Consider the following 20,022-nt stretch of genomic DNA (forward strand, 5'->3'; position numbering starts at 1 on the left):
AAGTGCGTAATTTCATTGTCCGTAGATATTTTGCATTCTCCAATATATATCTCACAAATTGAACCTCATCTTTAGAACTACTGTAAAACTTGATACAACAAGTTTTAAAGTGTGATGAAATGCATGCAGGAACAACGTGTGGGTATGGCCAAACATGTCCTTCTTCATTGATCTGAAAACAAGGAATATAAAAATCGGATAAATACTAATGGTTGAAGAAAATATAACAAGAAAATTCACACTTAAAAAAGTTTATCATTAAACCTTAAAACTGTTAATGACAAGACTTTGAAGCTTGGGACAATGATTCAGCACTTCCAAGACCAGAAGCCAACCCTCGCTCAGTCCCATGTTCAATTGAAGTTGAACTAGATAGTGAAAGTCAAAATCCAAGTCCAGGTTTGGTTGAATTATATTGTGAAAGTCAAAATCAAAGTCCAGGTTTAGTTGAACTAAATTGTAAAAGGCAAAACTCAAGTTCATATATGGTGGAAATATCTGCAAGAAAAACGAATGCTGGCTCTAACCAATTTGGGCAATCTGTTAAACTTCCCTTTAGTTTTACAAGTTAAACCCTTGAATTTTAAGTCCTCAAGATTAGGACACCCAGAAAGAAGTTGTGAAAGATCAATATCTATTGAGAAAGTAATATGAATTAAATGCAATATCTTAAGAAAGGGCAAATCAACAAAGAAAACTTCTTCCACTGGTATGGCCTCCAACTTGAGAACCACGAGAGTTTTGAAGCTAAACACTACGGAGGGAACGAGAGTATTGGAAAGGGCAAAGAGGTCAAGGAGCTGAAGTTTATCACTCTTACTCACTATATCCTTAATCAATTTGTTGAATCGTTTAGAATCGTCACAAAAAAAGTTAGATCTGAGGCGAAATCTATGTAGAGGCTGGTCTCCGCGATCAATCAAGAAAGAGCACACCGAGCTATAAAACATATTGAAAGTCTTTTCGCTAAGAGACCAAAAATCTTCGTTATCGGTGTCGAAATCCAAAGAAGGAACAGAACGCCACAGAAGATTCCAACGTTTGGAGAGAACACTGGTTGCAATAACCTGTCTAGATGGAAGAAAAGAAAGAATAATACAAATAATTTCATCTGAGAGACTACTTATCAAATCAGCCATGGTTCAGACTACGAACAAAAACATAGCTGCATCAGCTTCTTATACAACGACTCACCGCCCAACGTATCAAATCTTTTGAGAAGATTTATTTTTGTGTTGGAATTGATTGATGCATAATGAGAACCTAAGCGTTGGGAACTGAAAGGAATTGATGCACATTTGAAGCTAGGGTTGTATTTCCCATTTTCTGCATTGAAACAAATTATGTATATCATTATTCAATCAAAATAAATTCTTTTTTTACTAAACATTGCTTTGGTTTTCCAAATGTATTATAAATACGCATCTTTTTCAAGATTTCAATTTTCCTATCACAGAAAAGCATTTGATCTTCCAAAAACAATTTTAAAATAGAGAATACAGTGAAGCATTTTCCCAATAGTTTTGGCAAGAAAATAGCAGCAGATGGAAAAGTAGGAGGAATTATGATGGATTCATTCGGTAAAATACCTATAGACGTCAATCCTTATAATTACATTTAACTATGTAGCAGTATGCTCTCTAATGTTTTTAATTAGTTGAACACTAAACATTTGTGTACCTATTTTTTATAAACATTATTGTATATTATATACATTTTTTTGTTGCCAAAACAAAGTTTAATTTACGTAGTTAACTTTATTAGTCCATATAGTCTAAAGGGTTGTCTTAAAATATCTTTACTTAGTGAATACTGTCAGAGTGAGTAATATTTTAAAAAAAAAATAATTACTTCAAAATTGATATCGAATCGTTATCGATAAATATTATTGATACTGTTCAAAAACACAAAAACATTGCAAATTCAGAGTGTTGCATAAACAATTCTGAGAAAGAAGGATAAGTGTGACAAACTTTAATTAAGTGAAGAAGAATAGATTAATTTGACAAACATGTCAGCATTGTTATACTACTAAAGGAAACACAAACAAAACGAAACGAGCAACTACTGCTCAAATGAAAGTTTCCAGGTATCCAAACTTTTCATGCAAAATTAAAGATAGACAAAACAAATCAATCCAATTTGTTTAAATTTGGTTTGACAAAACAAATTTAACTAATCTTGTCATCGTGATTTTTGTGATAAAGATGATTGTTTTGAGATAAGAAAAATTATTGTTATTAATATTAAATCTATTATATTAAAATTAGAATTTTATAAGTTTATTTGTGTCCAATATTAAAAGATAAATTGAATTATTAATATATGCTTATATGATATGAATTTTTTTATCATGACTTTTTATGACTTAATGAAAATAAATGATATGAAAAATTTTCAAATGAGAATGAATAGAATTTATGCTTAAATATCGAAAACTTATAAAAACATATAATATGAATATATTATGGCTGAGAGAAATTTATTAGTGTTCATGTTTTGGATGGATTTAATATTCATGTTTGGGATGAATTTTAATCTAGAGTATTTGATACATGTTTGCATTTTAAATAGCTTTTGGATGGATATATTGTTTTCTGTTTTTAATTCATTTAATTATGAATTTTAATCTAGACTCTACCAAACGAATAAAGTGAGATCACCGTTTGTCTATGTCAAAATCAATATCACTGGTGTAGAAATCAAATGCCACGGCTTGTTCGGTTGGAAGAAGAGATAAAATGTAACAAAGGATTTCATCTGCCAAACTGCTCATTCTATCATCCATGCTTGAGAATAATCAGATTTCGAATAGCTGTTTCAGCTTCTTATAGGAGTAACTCACCGTCTAATTTTCAGAAAACTTTATTTTTGCATTGGAATTGATGTGCATGCCATGAGAACCCAAGAGTTGTACTTTAAAAGAATAAGCTAGGGTTGTATTTCCCATATTCTGCCTATAAAACTGATGTCATTAAATCCTTATTACTAATAACTAGTCTCAATACTTTTTATTCTGCTTTTTCTAATATCACTTATTAAATTGAGTAATATTTTAGAAGTATGAGAAAAACAAAATAATGGTTTTTTTTTAAAACTGTAAAAACAGTGTAAATATTAAATCAATTTAATATGTTATTGACTTTCATATTTTTTTATTGGGGTTAATATTACTAATTAATCATATATAATTTTCTAACCGTTCTTGTGGTATACTTGTATTAGAATTGACAATAAAAATAAAGTTTTTTATGTTTTTTAGTAAAATTAATTTGGAAAACTATATTTCGATATTATTAGTTGTATAAAATTAAGTGTGTGGTATGCAATTTTCTTTAATTTTTTTAAAAATAGTTATTTTGAATATTAAATATTGATTGTATTATAATAAATTAGTTTTATTTAATAATTGAAATAAGAAATGAGTTCCATGAGTGTATACAATATAGTAACTTTAATAGCCAATGTGAGAATGTTGAAGATTAGTTTCCAAAAGATGAAGTTGGTCATAGTATGACGTTAGGAAAAACTTCTTTTAACAACACTTTTTTGACAACGCATACGTGGCAGCTTGTGATTTGTCTATTTTAAATATTTTTTAAACATAAATTCAAATAGACCAATAAAATGATGACACATGTCCCGTTGTCAAAAAAGTTATCAAAAAGTGTTGTCAAAATATCATTGTTCATGACGCTAGTAGTGTTAGCTTAAGTGACTCTAAATCAAAACTATAGACTTTGTTTTAAATATGAAAAAGTATTAATTCTTTAGAATATATTATTAGACATATAGTTTCAAAAGTTAAGCTGGAACCAACTTTCAAACAATTTGGTTAGATTTTAGATTGATCTCAATTTTTAGTTTGAGTATCTCATCTCATCTTTTGGCATGTTATAAACTTCATAAGGACTTTAGCTAATGGTATGTGTTTGACTTAAGTGACAAAGCTTCTGGATGACCGAATGTTGAAACAAAAAAAAAAAAAAAAGTAGAGAAAATGCCTATTAGGTTGTGAGTGCCTCAATTCAAGTTCTCTCCTTTGGGACTAAAATGTGAAGGCAAGAAATGGGTGAAGTGATAAGAGTTTCACAAAATTGTTTGAATAACCGAGTGACATTCTTCTTAAAGGTAACACGATGTCAACATATAATTATGATGCGAAGAAGATATTATGTCTAATAGGTATGGAGTATAGAAAGATACATGTTTGTCTGAATGATTTTGTGTTGTATAAGAAGAAATATGAAAAGTTACATCAATGTTCATATTGTGGGTTATCAAGATATAACGAAAAAGATGGTGACTTCGAATTTGATGTGCGGAAGGGTGTTTCAGTAAAGAATTATGATATTTTCCTATAATTCCATGGTTTAAAAGATTAATTGCTAATGTCAAAGATGCAAAACTCATTAGATGGCATGTAGAAGAACGTAAGAGCGATGGTCAAATAAGGCATCCAACTGTTTGTAGTCATTGTTAGAAGATAGATTCAATGTTTCCATATTTTGAAAATGATCCAAGAAATCTTAGGCTTGGACTTGCTACAAATTAAATGAATTTGTGCAATAACTTGAGTAGTAGACATAGAAGATGACCTGTCATGTTAGTGATCTATAACTTACCTTTGTGGTTGAAACAATATGTGATGCTATCTCATTCCTAATTTTTTTCAAATTTGTTTATTTTTGTAATTTATGTGTAAAATTTGTCTACATCATTAAAAAAAAGTGGTTATTTTAAATATGAAATATTGTATTGTATTATAATAAATTAGTTATATTTAGTAATTGAAATAAGAAATTATTTACATGAGGGTATAAAATTTAGAACTTTTAATAGTCAGTGAGAATGTTGGAGTTGTTTCAAAAAGATGACGTTAGTCATAATACCACACTAGTAGTTTAATACAACACAGTACAACGCTAGAAGCGTTAGCTTAAGTGACTCTAAAGTCACCCTATAGACTTTGGTCAAGAAAGGGGGAGTTTTGATAGGTGAAATATGGTAGAAATGGTTTTATGAGTAAAGCTGCTATTTGTATGTTACCTTGAGGCCATTTAGGACTTAGTTGGCTAATTAGTACTTTAAAAATATGGTTTAAAGCATTAAAATTGTGATAAATGAGTTGTGAGTTGTAGGTTGATCAGTTGAACATTGATTCCTGACCAAATCACCAAATTGGTATAACTTAAGTTATAAACTTGTTTTTGGATCAATTTTAGTGTCTAAGATGCCATTTTTATCATTTGGATTGGTATTGGGGTAAAAAAGCTAGTTTCGAGGTTGTTGTCATCTAGTATGGCGTTGAATGGTTTTATGTGATGCTTAGCACTCTCAAATCCGAGAGCCCTTGGACTCCAGAACTTGAGCGTCACCTTGGCCGCTAAGTGCCATGCAGTCAAATTAGTGCAAAGTACACTTTATAACTACGTTTTGTACGTATTGAAATCCACATGTATAGAAAGTGGTATGGTGACAATATCGTAAATAATAGAAACATCTTTTATACAGGTTACACTCTAAATAGATATAAAAAGTAACATAATGACAAAATGATAATAAATGACAAAAATTTCTATACTATTTATAACAAAATAGGTATAAAAAGTTGTCTTTTGTACCTGTTAAACCTATAATCGATATAAAAAAAACATAATGACAAAAATATAAGGTTGGAGAACTTTATTTATACGTATTAAACACTATAACTGATATAAAATAACATCTACTTCCAATTTATTGAGTTGAGTACAGTGTCACACATGTGTTGAACTGGAAAGAACCTTAGAAACCAAACTTTCTACTCTTCATACTCTGCCTTAGTAACGCTTACACAATAATCATGGTGGACGTCAAGCTAATGAAGAACATAGAAGACACTACACTGCTTCTCAATTTATCTTAACTCCTTTTGGTTTTCCTCCTAGCGAAACTTGCAGAATTGTTAAGTGTGTATTTTGTGTTTTTCAATTTATTTTGTTTTGGCCACTGAACTGAAACCCAAGGTAGCAATATCGTTCTTACACTCTTTTTTTCTTGTATCGTTTAGTGATGACAAGGAAGTTTACAAAAAGGATCATCTTCTCTTTTCCTTCGGAGCATTTTCTAATAGCAGAAGCCACATTCTCCAATGTAAGTCATCTTCTTATCCTCATCGATTTACCTTTTCATAAGTGTTTTTCTATATCTGTAAGTTTATTTTCTCCTAAGTCATTTTCAATTTTGTTTTTCATTTCAAGTTTCAAATTTTGGTAAATTTTGCTTTCTAGATTAATTTTGCTTCTGAAATTTTATATAGAAACTATAAGTTTTGAAAAGCCAATTTCTACATATATTGTCCACATCTCTTTAATTAAAATGAATGAATTTTGAAAAATTGAAGACGAGATGAAGTGAAGGAGTAATAGTTTAAAGAATTAAAATGTCATACATTTGGGAAATTGCCATTATTGGAGTTGGAATGAAAATAGGTGATAGTTATTGTGAGATGATGCATAAATTAGGTTTCTTTGAAAATAGAAGCAAAGCTGCATCCTCCAAAGACTTCACTTCATCTGCAACCAAATGATTTAAAATATCAGTTAAATTTTAAGTCTACTTTGATAACTTTTTATGATTTGTTGGATATTCAAAAACATTATATTTTAAAATTGAATCTATATCATTTTAATTAATCGAGTGATGTAAGTGGTAATTAAGATGAGATGATTGTCATTTTGTTCTACAATCTATAACTTAATGTAATTCTATAATTTTATAACGTTGTGATTTTATGACCAAACATCAATCTCATCCAATCTTCATTATTAATTTCAAACCTATAATTTTTTTTTTTAATATAACCAAACATCAATCTCATCCAAAATCTCTTTAAGGGAAAATTTTCTCTAGAAAAGATGAAGAAGTTTTTGGAAAAATCATGGGTTTTTAATGACATCGTCACACAAGTCAATCACTAAAAAACCTTATGAAGAATGAAATTAATGTTAGCATTAATAATCTTACAAAAGGTGCAGAATTTTGGATTTGGTGTTTATATGATCATCATTACAATTGGGGTACTTCCTTTATGGAATTGTGGTAGGACTATTTAAATGGAATGTTACTATGATGGTGTGTGTAAGAATGAATAGAATTTATGTTTGAATATAAAAAACCTATAATACCATGTGATATGAATATATTATGGTTAAAAGAACTATTTTTAATATAATCTTTTTTAAAGAAAAATGTCATGTTCAATAAGGTATGGTTGCATTGAATTTGAATCTAGATACTAAATTTTGATTCTATTAAACTCCCATATCCATATAAAGGTTAAAGTTTAAGTGACGAGAATAGAAGGAGATTCTCAGTTTACGAAATTGATATTAAATAATACCATGTTTTAAAGAATGGAAAAAAATATAACTCTATTATGGTAAATATTGTACAAGGAGAATGTTGATGTTAATGTTTAATTTAATGCGGAAAAAATTCTTACATGACTAACACAAGAATCAACTTAGTGAATGAGTTTTCCTAAAATTGACTCTAAGACTATGACTATATGAATGATACAATTTAATATATATAAATAAATAATTAAAAAGTAATTCATACAACTTTGGTTTAATTTTGGAAATCGATTGAACTTGGTTTAATGCACTGATTTTGAACCATTTTAATTGTTGTGAAAAAACCAGTTTTAAGTTAATGACGGATGTTTTTACTATAAAATGTTTGTTTGTTGTGAATAAATTAAATTAAACCAATATATTTAATCTAGGTATTAAATTTCTTATTGCTGCTTACCCATTGTGTCAATTTATTAGCTCCAAATATAAATCTTTTTCAAGAATTCACTTACTATCATAGAAAAGTATTATGGAAAAGTGAAGGAATCTTATTATAAAAGAATTTTATCTTCCAAAATTTTAAAATAGAGAGAATTAATGCAATATAACAGCAGATATAAAAAAAAAAAAATCACTGCAATAATAACTATTTAATTGAAAGTGTACAAATATTTGTTCTCTTCACGCATGCGATTATATCTCTCGTAACATTTAGTTTCTCTGCATAAGAATTCTCAGAATCCACGCATTCTTCGATTTGGATTTCCATGGTTTGTAAATATTTTACATTCTGCATAGTATATCTTGCAAATTGAAACTAACTTATAGAACTAAAATATTTAAGACGACAGATTTTAAGGTGTGATGAAATACATGCTGACACAAATTCTGAGTATGGCCAATACTCAAACAAAATTATAAAATTATATTAATAGTTAATGAGTGTAAAAAGACAACAACTAAAATACATATTTGAAAGCTTAAATTATCAAACCTTATAACTATTAATGGCAAGTGTTTCAAGCCTTGGAAAATTAAAAAATATCTTTTTATTATTATGACTTAAATCGTTTCCGGTCATTTGGAAGTTGTTTTTTTAGAAGCAAGATTTCAAATATATGTCGTATTAGCATGTTTAAGTAAAAGTAGAATTTTTCAAACATAATCATAGTTACTAAACATTCGTCTATGTGAAAAATAAGTATTTCTTCCCGTTTCAATGATAAAAATGATAAATAATGTTAGTTATAAAATTACAAATTTACAATAATAGGTGTGCATTTAACATACATAAAGTTTGAATTCCAGAAACAGCCACAAATTTTCATGAACAATTCTGCAAAACTATGAACAATTATGCAAAAATCCGACAAATTGAGGCAAACAAAAGTAGACTAATTGCACAAATATCCAAATACTTGCAATTACCAACAGAAAGACAAATTAATAAAAAAAACACAATCCTTCATTATTTAAATGAAATGGTACAAGTATCTGATTTCTTTGTGCAGGAAGATAATTCTCTTTTCATATCATTAATTTTTTCGATTTCTTCTTCAAAAGTGTAGAATTTCATAGTCCGTAGATATTTTGCATTCTCCAATATATATCTTGCAAATTGAAACTCATCTTTAAATCCATCGTAATATTCAAGAAAGCATGTTTTAAGGTGTGATAAAATGCATGTAGGAACCGTTTCTGGGTATGGCCAACCATCTTCATAACAACGACCATACTTCTGATAACAACAAACATAAAAATTGGATAAATAATAATGCTTGAAGAAAATATAACAAGATAATCCACACTTGGAAAACTTAATATCAAACCTTATGAATGCAAATGTCAAGACTTTGAAGCTTGGGACAATGATTTAGCAATTTCAAGACGAGAAGCCAATTCCGGACCACATTCAATTCAAGTCGAATTAAATTGTGAAAGTCAAAATTCAGGTCCATGTTTGGTTGTTGAAATATCTGTAAGGAAAACGAAATGATATCAAAACATCAGAAAACTCTCATTTTCTCCTTCGAAATGGAAACTAACAACAAACAAATATAACAGGTATTACCCAATGGAATTTCACCCACTCCAATTCCAAAACTTCAACTTTCTTAAATATTTCCAGTGGAAGTAAGAATTTATGAATGCAGGCTCTAACCAACTTGGGCAATCTAATAAACTTTCCTTTAGTTTCACAAGCCAAATGCCTCACTCTTATGACTCTTAAGTCTTTGAGATTAGGACATCCAAAAAGAAACTGTGAAAGATCAATTTCTACTGGGGAATTAATATCTTCGAGATGCAAGATCTCAAGTAAGGGCAAATCAACAAAGGAAATATCTTCCACTGTTATGCGTTCCAAGTTGAGAGTCACGAGAGTTTTAAAACTAAACACCACGGACGGAATGACAATGTTCTTATTACAATAGAGGTCGAGGATTTGAATTCTATCGCTACCAGTCACTGCATTCTGAATTTGTGTCCTAATACTTTTAGTAATATACATGGAATAGTAACATCTGAGACGTAATCTATAGAAGGGTTGATTTTCATGACCAGCCAAGAAAGAACTCACAGAGCTATAAAATGTATTCTTTTTGCATTTGAGAAGGCCAAAATATTCGTTACCGTTATCGAAATGCAAAGAGGGAACATCACGCCACAGAAGGTTCCAACGCTTGGAGATAACACTGGTTGCAACAACTTGTTGAGATGGAAGAGAAGAAAGAATGTGACAAATGATTTCGTTTGGAAGACTACTTATCAAATCTGCCATGCTTCAAAACTGTTAAAAAAATTATGATCCAAACAAATAATTGAGCTTTTCAATTGATTTCCTTTGAAACTTCATAATATTTAAATAGGTGTACACTTGGATCAAGTAAAATAAAAAAACAGAAAATAAAATATCAATTAATTTAAAATGAAATTTATTTAATTTTTCTGTTTCATAAAATAAAATAATAATACTCCTAAATAAGTGAAAAATCATAACTACTTATTTCTGTTTTTATCTTTTATACGAATTTTCATTTGTATCATCTTGAACCTTCCCATCATATTTGACTTTTTCTTTTTTTTCCCACCCATTGTGTCAATTTATTAGCTCTAAATATGTATCTTTTCAAAGATTTCACTTAGTATCATAGAAAAGTATTATAGAAAAATAAAGGAATCTTATTATATAATCATTATATCTTCCAAAATTTTAAAACAAAGAGAATTAACGCTAGAAAATAACAGCAGATATCACAGAAATGATATATATCAGTAATTATGATGGAATTTCATATTGTAATATAGATATGGACGGAATCTTTATATTCTGTATTATTCATTACATTTAATTGTGTAACAGTATGCTCCCCACTTTTCTTTTTAATTTGTTGAATTATAAAATATTTATATGATTTTATTAAACATGTATATTCATAAATAATTTGTTACTAAAAAAGGTTTAGAGGTACTATTAGAATTCATAGTTAACCTAATTAATCCAGATAATTTTATCAAACATCATGACTTTTTGGTTAAATACGGGTAATATTTTTTATTTTTTAATTACTACTTCTTAATTGAAATTGAAACATTATTATTGAATAGACACTAACATGTTTAGATAACAAATATTTGTTATCTTACATAGGCATGAGATTATGTCTCTCATAATATTTTAGAATCAAAACAGTAGCATACTTAAAACTAAATCCTTCTGTAATATTGATTATAAAAAAATAATGAGAAATATTATAATATTTAAAACTAACTACTCACTAAAATTTTTATCCTAATTTTAATTTACTATTCCAATGCATGGTTAAAAAATTAACAACATCCTAAAAATAAGGAATAAAATTTGAATCAATTAAATTAAAAGTAAAACACTTCTAAAGCATTCTATTAACAAATCATTATTATAATAAATATTTATCAATATATTAATAAATAATTATAAGTAAATTATTATAAATATATAATTGAAAAGTAAGTCATATTAATATGTAAATATTAATAAATAAATAATTTTAAATTTTCAAAATTTATAATTTTTCAAAACACGGTTGAACTTGGTTTAATGCACCAAATTTACAATAATAGATATTTTTGAAAGTATGAATTCCAAATTTCAAATGAAAGGGTACAAGTATCTGATCTCTTCATGCAGGAAGATAATGCAACAACTTGTTGGGATGGAAGAAAAGAAAGAATATAACAAATGATTTCGTCTGGAAGACTACTTATCAAGTCAACCATTTTTAGAATACAAAATTTGTTAAAAAAAACATTCAATCCACATAAATAATTGGATTTTTCAATTCACTATGACTGATTTTCATTTAACTTTGATAACCTTTAAATAGATGTGAATAAGATCTTAGACAAAATACAAATAATAAAAATTGAAAGAAAATATCAACTAACTTAAAATAAAATCTACATAATTTATTTTATCTTATATCAATAAAATATAATAATACTGCTCTTAAATAAATGATAAATCATAATTACTTATTTCTATTTTATTTTTATCAAAATTAAACTAAATATTACTTGAAAGAAACTAATAAAATAATATTTAAACAAAATTATTCACAAATTTAAATTTTTCATAAACATAAATTTTTTATTATGCATCACCCTTCACCTGACTTACTTATTTCAATCATGTCAACTCGAATTTTGTTCTAATAAGATAAATAAAAATATAATAAGGAAACGAAAAAAACATTAATATTAATATCAAAATATATGTAAATATTTCTTTTTTTTATTATGTATTTTTTTTATTTGATTTTAGTCGATGATTTTATTTTGTTGTGATTTGATTTGATGTGATTTTATTTGATTATATTTGATGTGATTTTATTTTGTTATTAGATTTTATTTGATTATATTTGATGTGATTTTATTTTGTTAGTTGTTTTTATTTGTTGTAAATTGATTTTAAAAAGAGAGAGATATGGGGACTCATCCAAAATCAATCACAAAAGTTTCCATCATCAGCATACAAAGTCTCTTTTATCTTTGTCAGGGTGTTAGAACCTGAGAGAACAAATCCATCGCCGTTGAGATCATAGCTTCGTCATACTGAAATTTCTCAACATTAAAACCTATCACTAGATCTCACAAAAAATAAATAACAAAATAGCAAAAATCAAAGTTAAAACTCAAAGGCAAAAGCAAGAGAGACATCTTACAAAAATATAATCACTGTGAGTTTTTAGATTGTTTTTCTATGATACAATACAAAATCTGTAAGTAATGAAGGTAGGTAAATTACACACTGATTATTGTTCGGGAAAATAGGTTTCAGTCGATGATTTATATGGATGTCCATCTCTAGGTAAAATTTCTACTATTACTTATGTATTCCAAACAACTCTAAAAAGAACTATAACGAAGATCATAAAAAAGAATTGTATTTTTATCACTTATTACTTTCAATCTTTTATTGTATTAATAATTATTTGGAGCTTTTTTTAAATGTTATCAAATTCTAAAAATTTGCAAATCTGGGATTTTTGTTGCCATTTTAATTAGTCTTTGTATGGATTTTAATCTTGATTGTTTCATACATGTTTGCATTTTAAATAGCTTTTGGATNGATTTTAAATTAGCTTTTGGATATATTGTTTTCTGTTTTTAATTCATTTAATTCTGAATTTAGTTTTGTTAACCCAATTCTATAAATTAAATAGTGGTTACTCTTATATGAAATAAAAAAGATTGCTCTAAGTTCTTACAACAATTTTTTTTTTCATTTCATAAACGACGCTATTAGTGTCTCTCGCTCATAGCCCACACTTATATGTATGTCTGTCAAAGTTTGCTATTTGGTTTTATTATCACTTTCGTACTTTTACATTATTTTTACTATATTTTATTTTTAGTTTTAATATGTCACATTAATTTTAAGACATCTTTGATACTCATACTTAAATTAACGTATTATTCAATAGTTTGATATTTGGAAAATTAAAAAATATCTTTTTATTATTATGACTTAAATTTTTCTTCTATTGGTTGTTCATGTTTTCAAAATTGAAATATAAATTCTTGTTTTGTGTCATTTGGAAGTTGTTTAATTTCTTTGAGAAGCAAGATTTCAAATATTATGTCGTATTAGCATGTTTAAGTAAAAGTAGAATTTTTCAAACATAAACATAACTACTAAACATTCATCTATGTGAAAATAAGTATTCCTTCTCGTTTCTTTCAGTTTTGTTCAATGATAAAAATCATAAATAATGTTAATTATGAAATTACAAATTTACAATAATATATGTGCATTTAACAAAGATCATTACATATTACAAAGGTGAAGTTTGAATTCCAAAAACAGCAACAAATTTTCATGAACAATTATGCAAAAATCCAACAAATTGAGGCAAAATTTCATTAGGTGAAGAAAAGTAGATTGATTGCACAAACAAGTCCAAATACTTGCAGTTACCAACAGAAAGACAAATTAAAAAAAAAACACACAATCCTTAACTATTCAAATTTTTAAATGAAAGGGTACAAGTATCTGATTTCTTCATGCAGGAAGATAATTCTCTTTTCATATCATCAATTTTTTCCTCCTCGAGTGTAGAATTTCATGGTCGTAGATATTTTGCATGCATTCTCCAATATATATCTTGCAAAGTGATACTCATCTTTAGAACCCCTGTAATATCTTAGACGGCAGGTTTTAAAGTGTGATGAAATGCATGGAGGAGTAGTTTGTGAGTATGGCCAAACATCTTCTCCATAACAATTACCGTCTTTCTGATAACAAGGAACATAAAAATTGGATAAATACTAATGCTTAAAGAAAATATAACAACAAAATCCACAATTGAAAATATAAATTGTATTTTAAATAGTTTTTGGATGGATTTTAAATTACCCTTTTGTATGCATTTGGGACTCTACCTATTTCAGCAATAAAATAATTTTTATTGGTCCTGGAAGTAACGTCTGCTTTCGTGATGCAATACAGAATTTATGTTTATATACGTTATTTTTAGCGTTCATATGAGAAAAAGTATTAGTGTATCTCGCTCGTAGCAGATACTAATATGTATGTATGTCAAAGTTTGCTATTTGGTTTTATTATTACTTCCATACTTTTATAACTTTTTTTCTAGTTTTAATATGTTACATTATTTTTAAGACATCTTTGTCATTTTTACTACCATGAAAATATGTCTCTCGCTCGTAGCAGATACTAATATGTATGTATGTATGTCAAAGTTTGCTATTAAACATTCATCTATGTGAAAATAAGTATTCCTTTCCATTTCCTATTTACTCCATCCATTTTCTTCGATGATAATAATCATAAATAATTTTAGTTATGAAATTACAAATTTACGATAATAGGTGTGCATTTAACAAAGATTATTACATATTACAAACGTGAAGTTTGAATTCCAAAAACAACTAAGTTTTCATAAACAATTCATGACAAAACAGAGAAATTGTGACAAACTTTCATTAGGTGAAGAAAAGAAGACTGATTTAACAAACATGTCAGAAAGACAAATAGAAAAAAACAATCCTTAATCATTCAAACAAAAGGATACAAGTATTTGATCTCTTCGTGCATGAGGATAATTTTCTTTTCATATATCTTTTTTTTCCAATAGGGTAGAATTTCATGGTCTGTAGATATTTTGCATTCTCTAACATATATCTTGCAAATTGAAACTCATCTTTAGAACCCGTGTAATATCTAAGATAACAAGTTTTAAGGTGTGATGAAATGCATGCAGGAACCGTTTGTGGGTAGGACCAAACATCTTCTTCATAACGAACCTCGGTCTGATAACAAAGGAACGTAAAAATTAGATAAATACTAATGCTTGAAGAAAATATAACATGAAAATCCACACTTGAAAAACTTAATCATTAAACCTTATGAATCCAAATGACAAGACTTTGAAGCTTGGGACAATGATTGAGCACTTCCAAGACCAAAACCCACTCCAGGATCACTTTCAATTGAAGTTGAACTAAATTGCGAAAGTCAAAATTTAAGTACAGGTTTGGTTGAAATATCTGCAAAAAAAACAAAATGATATCAAAACATAAAAAAAAAAAAAAGCTTTTTTCCCTTTCTAAATAGAAAGTAATAAATCTCACATGCATTACATAATAGAATTTCAAAACTTCAACATCCTTAAATATTTCCAATGGAAGTAAAGGTTCATCAATGCTGACTCTAACCAACTTGGGCAATCTGATAAACTTTCTTTTAGTTTCACAATCCAAATGCCACACTTCGAAGACTTCTAAAACCTCAAGATTAGGACACCCAGTAAGAAGCTGTGAAACATCAATTTCTATGGGAGAAATAATACATTTTAGATGCAAGATCTTAAGCAAAGGCAAATCAACAAAGGACATATCTTCAATTGTTATGTCTTCTAACTTGAGTTCTACAAGAGTTTTAAAGCTAAACACCATAGATGGAATGACAATGTCCCAATCACACTTGAGGTCGAGGATTTCAACTTTATCACTTCCACTCACTGCAGTTCGAATCTGTGTCTTGATACTCTCAGTAATATCAATGGAAGGGTAACATCTGAGACGAATTCTATAGAAGGGTTTATCTCCACGACCAACCAAGAAAGAGTACACCGAGCTATAAACCGCATTGGAAATCTTTTGGTGATTGAGATGCCCAAAATCTTCAATATCCGTGTCAAAATCTAAAGAAGGAACAGAACGCCACAGAAGATTCCAACGCTTGGAGAGAACACTGGTTGCAACAACTTGTTGGGATGGAAGAAAAGAAAGAACATAACAAATGATTTCGTCTGGGAGACTACTTATCAAATCAACCATGTTTCACAGTAAAAAAAACTGTTAAAAAAACTCTCCACATAAATAATTGAATTCCTCAATTCACTCTCATTGATGTAAACATGATCCACACAAATAATTAAATTCTTCAATTCCCTCGGATGTTCGTTAAATTTTTAACAACCTAACAACCTTTAAATAGGTATAAATCTTGAACCAAGTAAAAATAACAAAAACAGAAAATAAAATATCAATTAACTTAAAAATAAGAGAATATAACTATCTATCTTTGTTTTATCTCTGTTAAAATTAAATTAAATATTATTAAACCTCCCTTGACTTTTTCTTTTTCCTCACCTGTTAGCTTCAAAGTAGAGAGAATTAATGCTAGAAAATAACAGCAAATATGACAGAAATAATATCAGTAATTAAGATGGAGTTTCATCTGATACTGTAATATAGATATGGACGAAATCTTTATATTCTGTAGTATTCATTACATTTAATTGTGTAATTATGCTCCCCCTTTTCTTTTTAATTTGTTGAATTATAAAATATTCATATAATTTTATTAAACATGTATATTCATAAATAATTTGTTGCTAAAAATTGTTTAAATGTACTATTAGAATTCATATTTAATTAATCCATATAATTTTATCAAACATCATGACTTGTAAAATTAATTTATAATTTCGAAATTAGTTATATATATTTAAGTACATAGTTGGTAATTATCTTTTATATTTAAAAAATTAATAATAACGTATTGTATTCTGATAAATTAGTTTTATTATCAATGATATTCAAAAAGTGAATTTATTTACATGAGTGTATAAAAAATGAGTACTTTAGTAATTCATGAATGTCAGTATACAGTATATTATATATTATCGTGAACCACGATTTTGTTTGAACAATTAAAAGTATTAAATAAAATAAAAATGGTTTTAAATTACAAAATATTAAAAATTAAAAAGTATTAAATTAATAAATTGAAAAATAAAAGAAATAAACCTTTTTATAATAGAAATATCATTTTATTTTAGGAAATGCTAAAGAAAATTCTGTAATTCTAAAAGTTTTAAAAGTAAAAAACTACATTAAAAATTTGTGTAAATATTTTAAAACGGGAAAGTTATGCAATAATATTAAATAAGAATAATTATATTAAGAATAAATAATCTCGTTTTAAAGATTATCATCCGATATTATAATTTAAAATTCGAATTCTGATAACATAAAATTGCCATAATTAATAATTACCTCAAAATAGATACAAGAATGAATTTTGATACCATAAAACTATAAAGCACCCAATCATACACTTCATAGGCTAATGTTATGGTAATCATTTTTTCAATGGCAACCAGAAAATAAAAATCGCTTACAAAATATGACAAACTTCCATTAGATGAAGAAAAGTAGATCAAATTGATAAACATGTCCTCATTTTTAAGTTACTCATGGAAATAAAAACAAAATGAAAGCTTTCATACCTATTCAAAAGAAAATTTACAAGTATCAGAACTTTCACATCAGGATAAATTTCTTTCCATATCAAATTTTTCTTCAGCAGTAGCATTCCGGATACTGCAAATTTTAAATTTTCATAGTCCGTAAATATTTTGCATTCTTCATAATATATCCTGAAAATTGAAACTCATTTATAAAACTACTGTAATATTTTGCATTCTTCATGATTATTTTCTACAACGTGTACAGTGTTAAAATGATATCAAAAATTGGTGTTAAAATATCATTTTCCTGACATCTATTTAAGAATCCAACAATGTTCACATTTTTTTTAAATATTATTTAAGGATAAAAGAGAAATTATGAAAAGACAAAAAGAGAAATAGAGAGGTGCAACAAGAGTAACTCTCCATTGGAAGCTATTAATACCTACGTTGACCCGATATCCAAATTTGGGTTTGAAGACAATTCTTTTTTCAAAAAAAGTGTTTTTTCTTAGGCAACTCCTTTTTCCTTTTACCAACAAAAAGAAACATTGTCCCATTGTGAACTCAATTGCACCAAATACTTAGATCGTAATTTAAAATTAGAATGGTTTTGTAATTTTTTAACATAATTACATTGGTGTAGTAAATTATGAGGAGGAGCAAAAGAAAAATGGTAATTTTCTAATGCATAGTAAAGTAAACTACACATTTGTAGATCTATAAATATATGTTGAGTAATCAGCGGGTTAGTTTTTATCTAGTGGTGTATTTATATTTACTAAGGTGGACAAAATTAATCAAATTGAACTTAATTACACATAATTCTATCATATTATATTAAAAATATTGAATTATTTACGATGAAAATTGATCTTCACATTTTATATTTAATTTTTAATTAGGTTTTAGTTTAAATAAAGACGAAATATTTAATAAAATAAAAGATAAACATGAGTTGGAATTGAATAATAGTGTAAAAGTTAAATGAAGTTAATTACAATAATTTAATAGATAAATTTTCATAAAAAAAATAAAAAAATAAATTTAAAATAAAAGGCCATAAGTTTGTTTTAGGGTTCCCAACCCTTTGAGTCGTCTTAGTATGAAATTTCAATTCACTTTGAATTTTTAACCATTTATTTCTCAATTATAAATCCCTTTCCGTTGGTACATATCCCTGAAAGACCGTAAGTAATTTCAGAATTAATGATTCATAATGGTATCACTCCGTTGAAATTGTGTATTTGCAATACATCTCCAATCAAAAGAATATAATTTAATTTATAATTTAAACAATCTAATTCATAACATTGTTATTTTCCATTAATTTTGCTGGCATGTTATACTTTATTAAGCCTATGACATTTTATTGTAAATTGAATTACTAAGAGTAAAAGAAACTATTTCCAACGAATTATACTTCAATTTCCATTGAATTTCCTAATCATAACAAACATAATGTTAAAAGGTTAGGACCGAAAACTTTGGATTTACTTTGATATAAATTGAAAAATTTACTATACTTCAATTTCCATTTAATATCCTGATCATAACTAACATAATGTTAAAAGTTTAGAACTGAAAATTTTGGCTTTACTTTGATAAAATTTGAAATTTTTGATATTTTTAAGAGTGGTGACTTTGGCGACTATGATATAAAATGTTTTTATGATTTTAATTTGAGAAAAAAGTGAGTGAAAGAAATGAAAATTTAAATATTTTAGGTAAAAAAAATTAACAATTGGAACACATTACATGAGAGAAAAAAAAAGACCAAAGTTACAGAGTTGAAATTAAATGACTAATTTCATTTTTGGTTACGTCTTTCTTTTTATTAGGTACAGTTTTGTGAAAGTATTAAATTAATGCAAGATTGTATAATTTAAATTTATTTTCATTATCTTCGCTTTTATGAATACTAGAAACAAAAATTTGGCTTGTAAAGGTAATTCACCAAGTTCGAAGCCACTCCATAAAAGGCCATCCTTTCAAATGCTTCTGAATCAAACATCATTAAATCAGAATAACCATACCATATCATCATTGAATGCTATACGTAAGTATTATATACAGAAACAGTGTATATATGCTTCCTGCATAACAACCTATATCTGCATAATGCAACCAATATGAATAAGAATTAAGAAAACTTGAAAGGTATGGAAAACCAGTGGAGATCTGAGAAAAGGAATTCTTAAATATTATTAGACATATATATACTAACAATAAGTATAAAAACCAAAACATTAGATTGGTCAAATTTGGTTGAGTCGACCTCAACCGAATTCAACTCAATAGGTCCGTTTGAAATTTGATCAAATTTTGTCTAGTTAGTTACGATCGAAATTCAATCGAGTTTAATCTTCTCACCAAAATGTTAGAAATGGGTTTTAGGTCTAACTCAACCCCACAAAACTGAC

At 27.3% G+C, this 20,022-nt stretch overlaps 3 protein-coding genes across 3 annotated transcripts; all 3 read right to left on the bottom strand.

Annotated features, from left to right (window-relative positions):
* Window positions 1–479: 479 nt before the first annotated feature.
* LOC106754432 (F-box/LRR-repeat protein 13-like) lies at window positions 480–2,788 on the bottom strand. The gene is made up of 2 exons (XM_014636476.1): window positions 2,717–2,788; window positions 480–1,067 (listed from the first exon to the last, which is right to left on the bottom strand). Exons 1-2 carry the CDS (start codon window positions 2,786–2,788, stop codon window positions 480–482), a joined length of 660 nt encoding a protein of 219 aa, XP_014491962.1.
* A 6,375-nt stretch (window positions 2,789–9,163) lies between these two features.
* LOC106754514 (F-box/FBD/LRR-repeat protein At5g22700-like) lies at window positions 9,164–10,119 on the bottom strand. The gene is made up of 2 exons (XM_014636555.1): window positions 9,412–10,119; window positions 9,164–9,316 (listed from the first exon to the last, which is right to left on the bottom strand). Exons 1-2 carry the CDS (start codon window positions 10,117–10,119, stop codon window positions 9,164–9,166), a joined length of 861 nt encoding a protein of 286 aa, XP_014492041.1.
* A 5,120-nt stretch (window positions 10,120–15,239) lies between these two features.
* Window positions 15,240–16,181, bottom strand: LOC106754585 (F-box/LRR-repeat protein At4g14096-like). Its single transcript, XM_014636655.1, has 2 exons — window positions 15,474–16,181; window positions 15,240–15,389 (listed from the first exon to the last, which is right to left on the bottom strand). The coding sequence occupies exons 1-2, from the start codon at window positions 16,179–16,181 to the stop codon at window positions 15,240–15,242; spliced, it is 858 nt and encodes a 285-aa protein (XP_014492141.1).
* Between the last annotated feature and the right edge of the window lie 3,841 nt (window positions 16,182–20,022).

Source organism: Vigna radiata, chromosome 1, assembly GCF_000741045.1.
Source record: "Vigna radiata var. radiata cultivar VC1973A chromosome 1, Vradiata_ver6, whole genome shotgun sequence".
Classification (NCBI taxonomy): domain Eukaryota; kingdom Viridiplantae; phylum Streptophyta; class Magnoliopsida; order Fabales; family Fabaceae; genus Vigna; species Vigna radiata.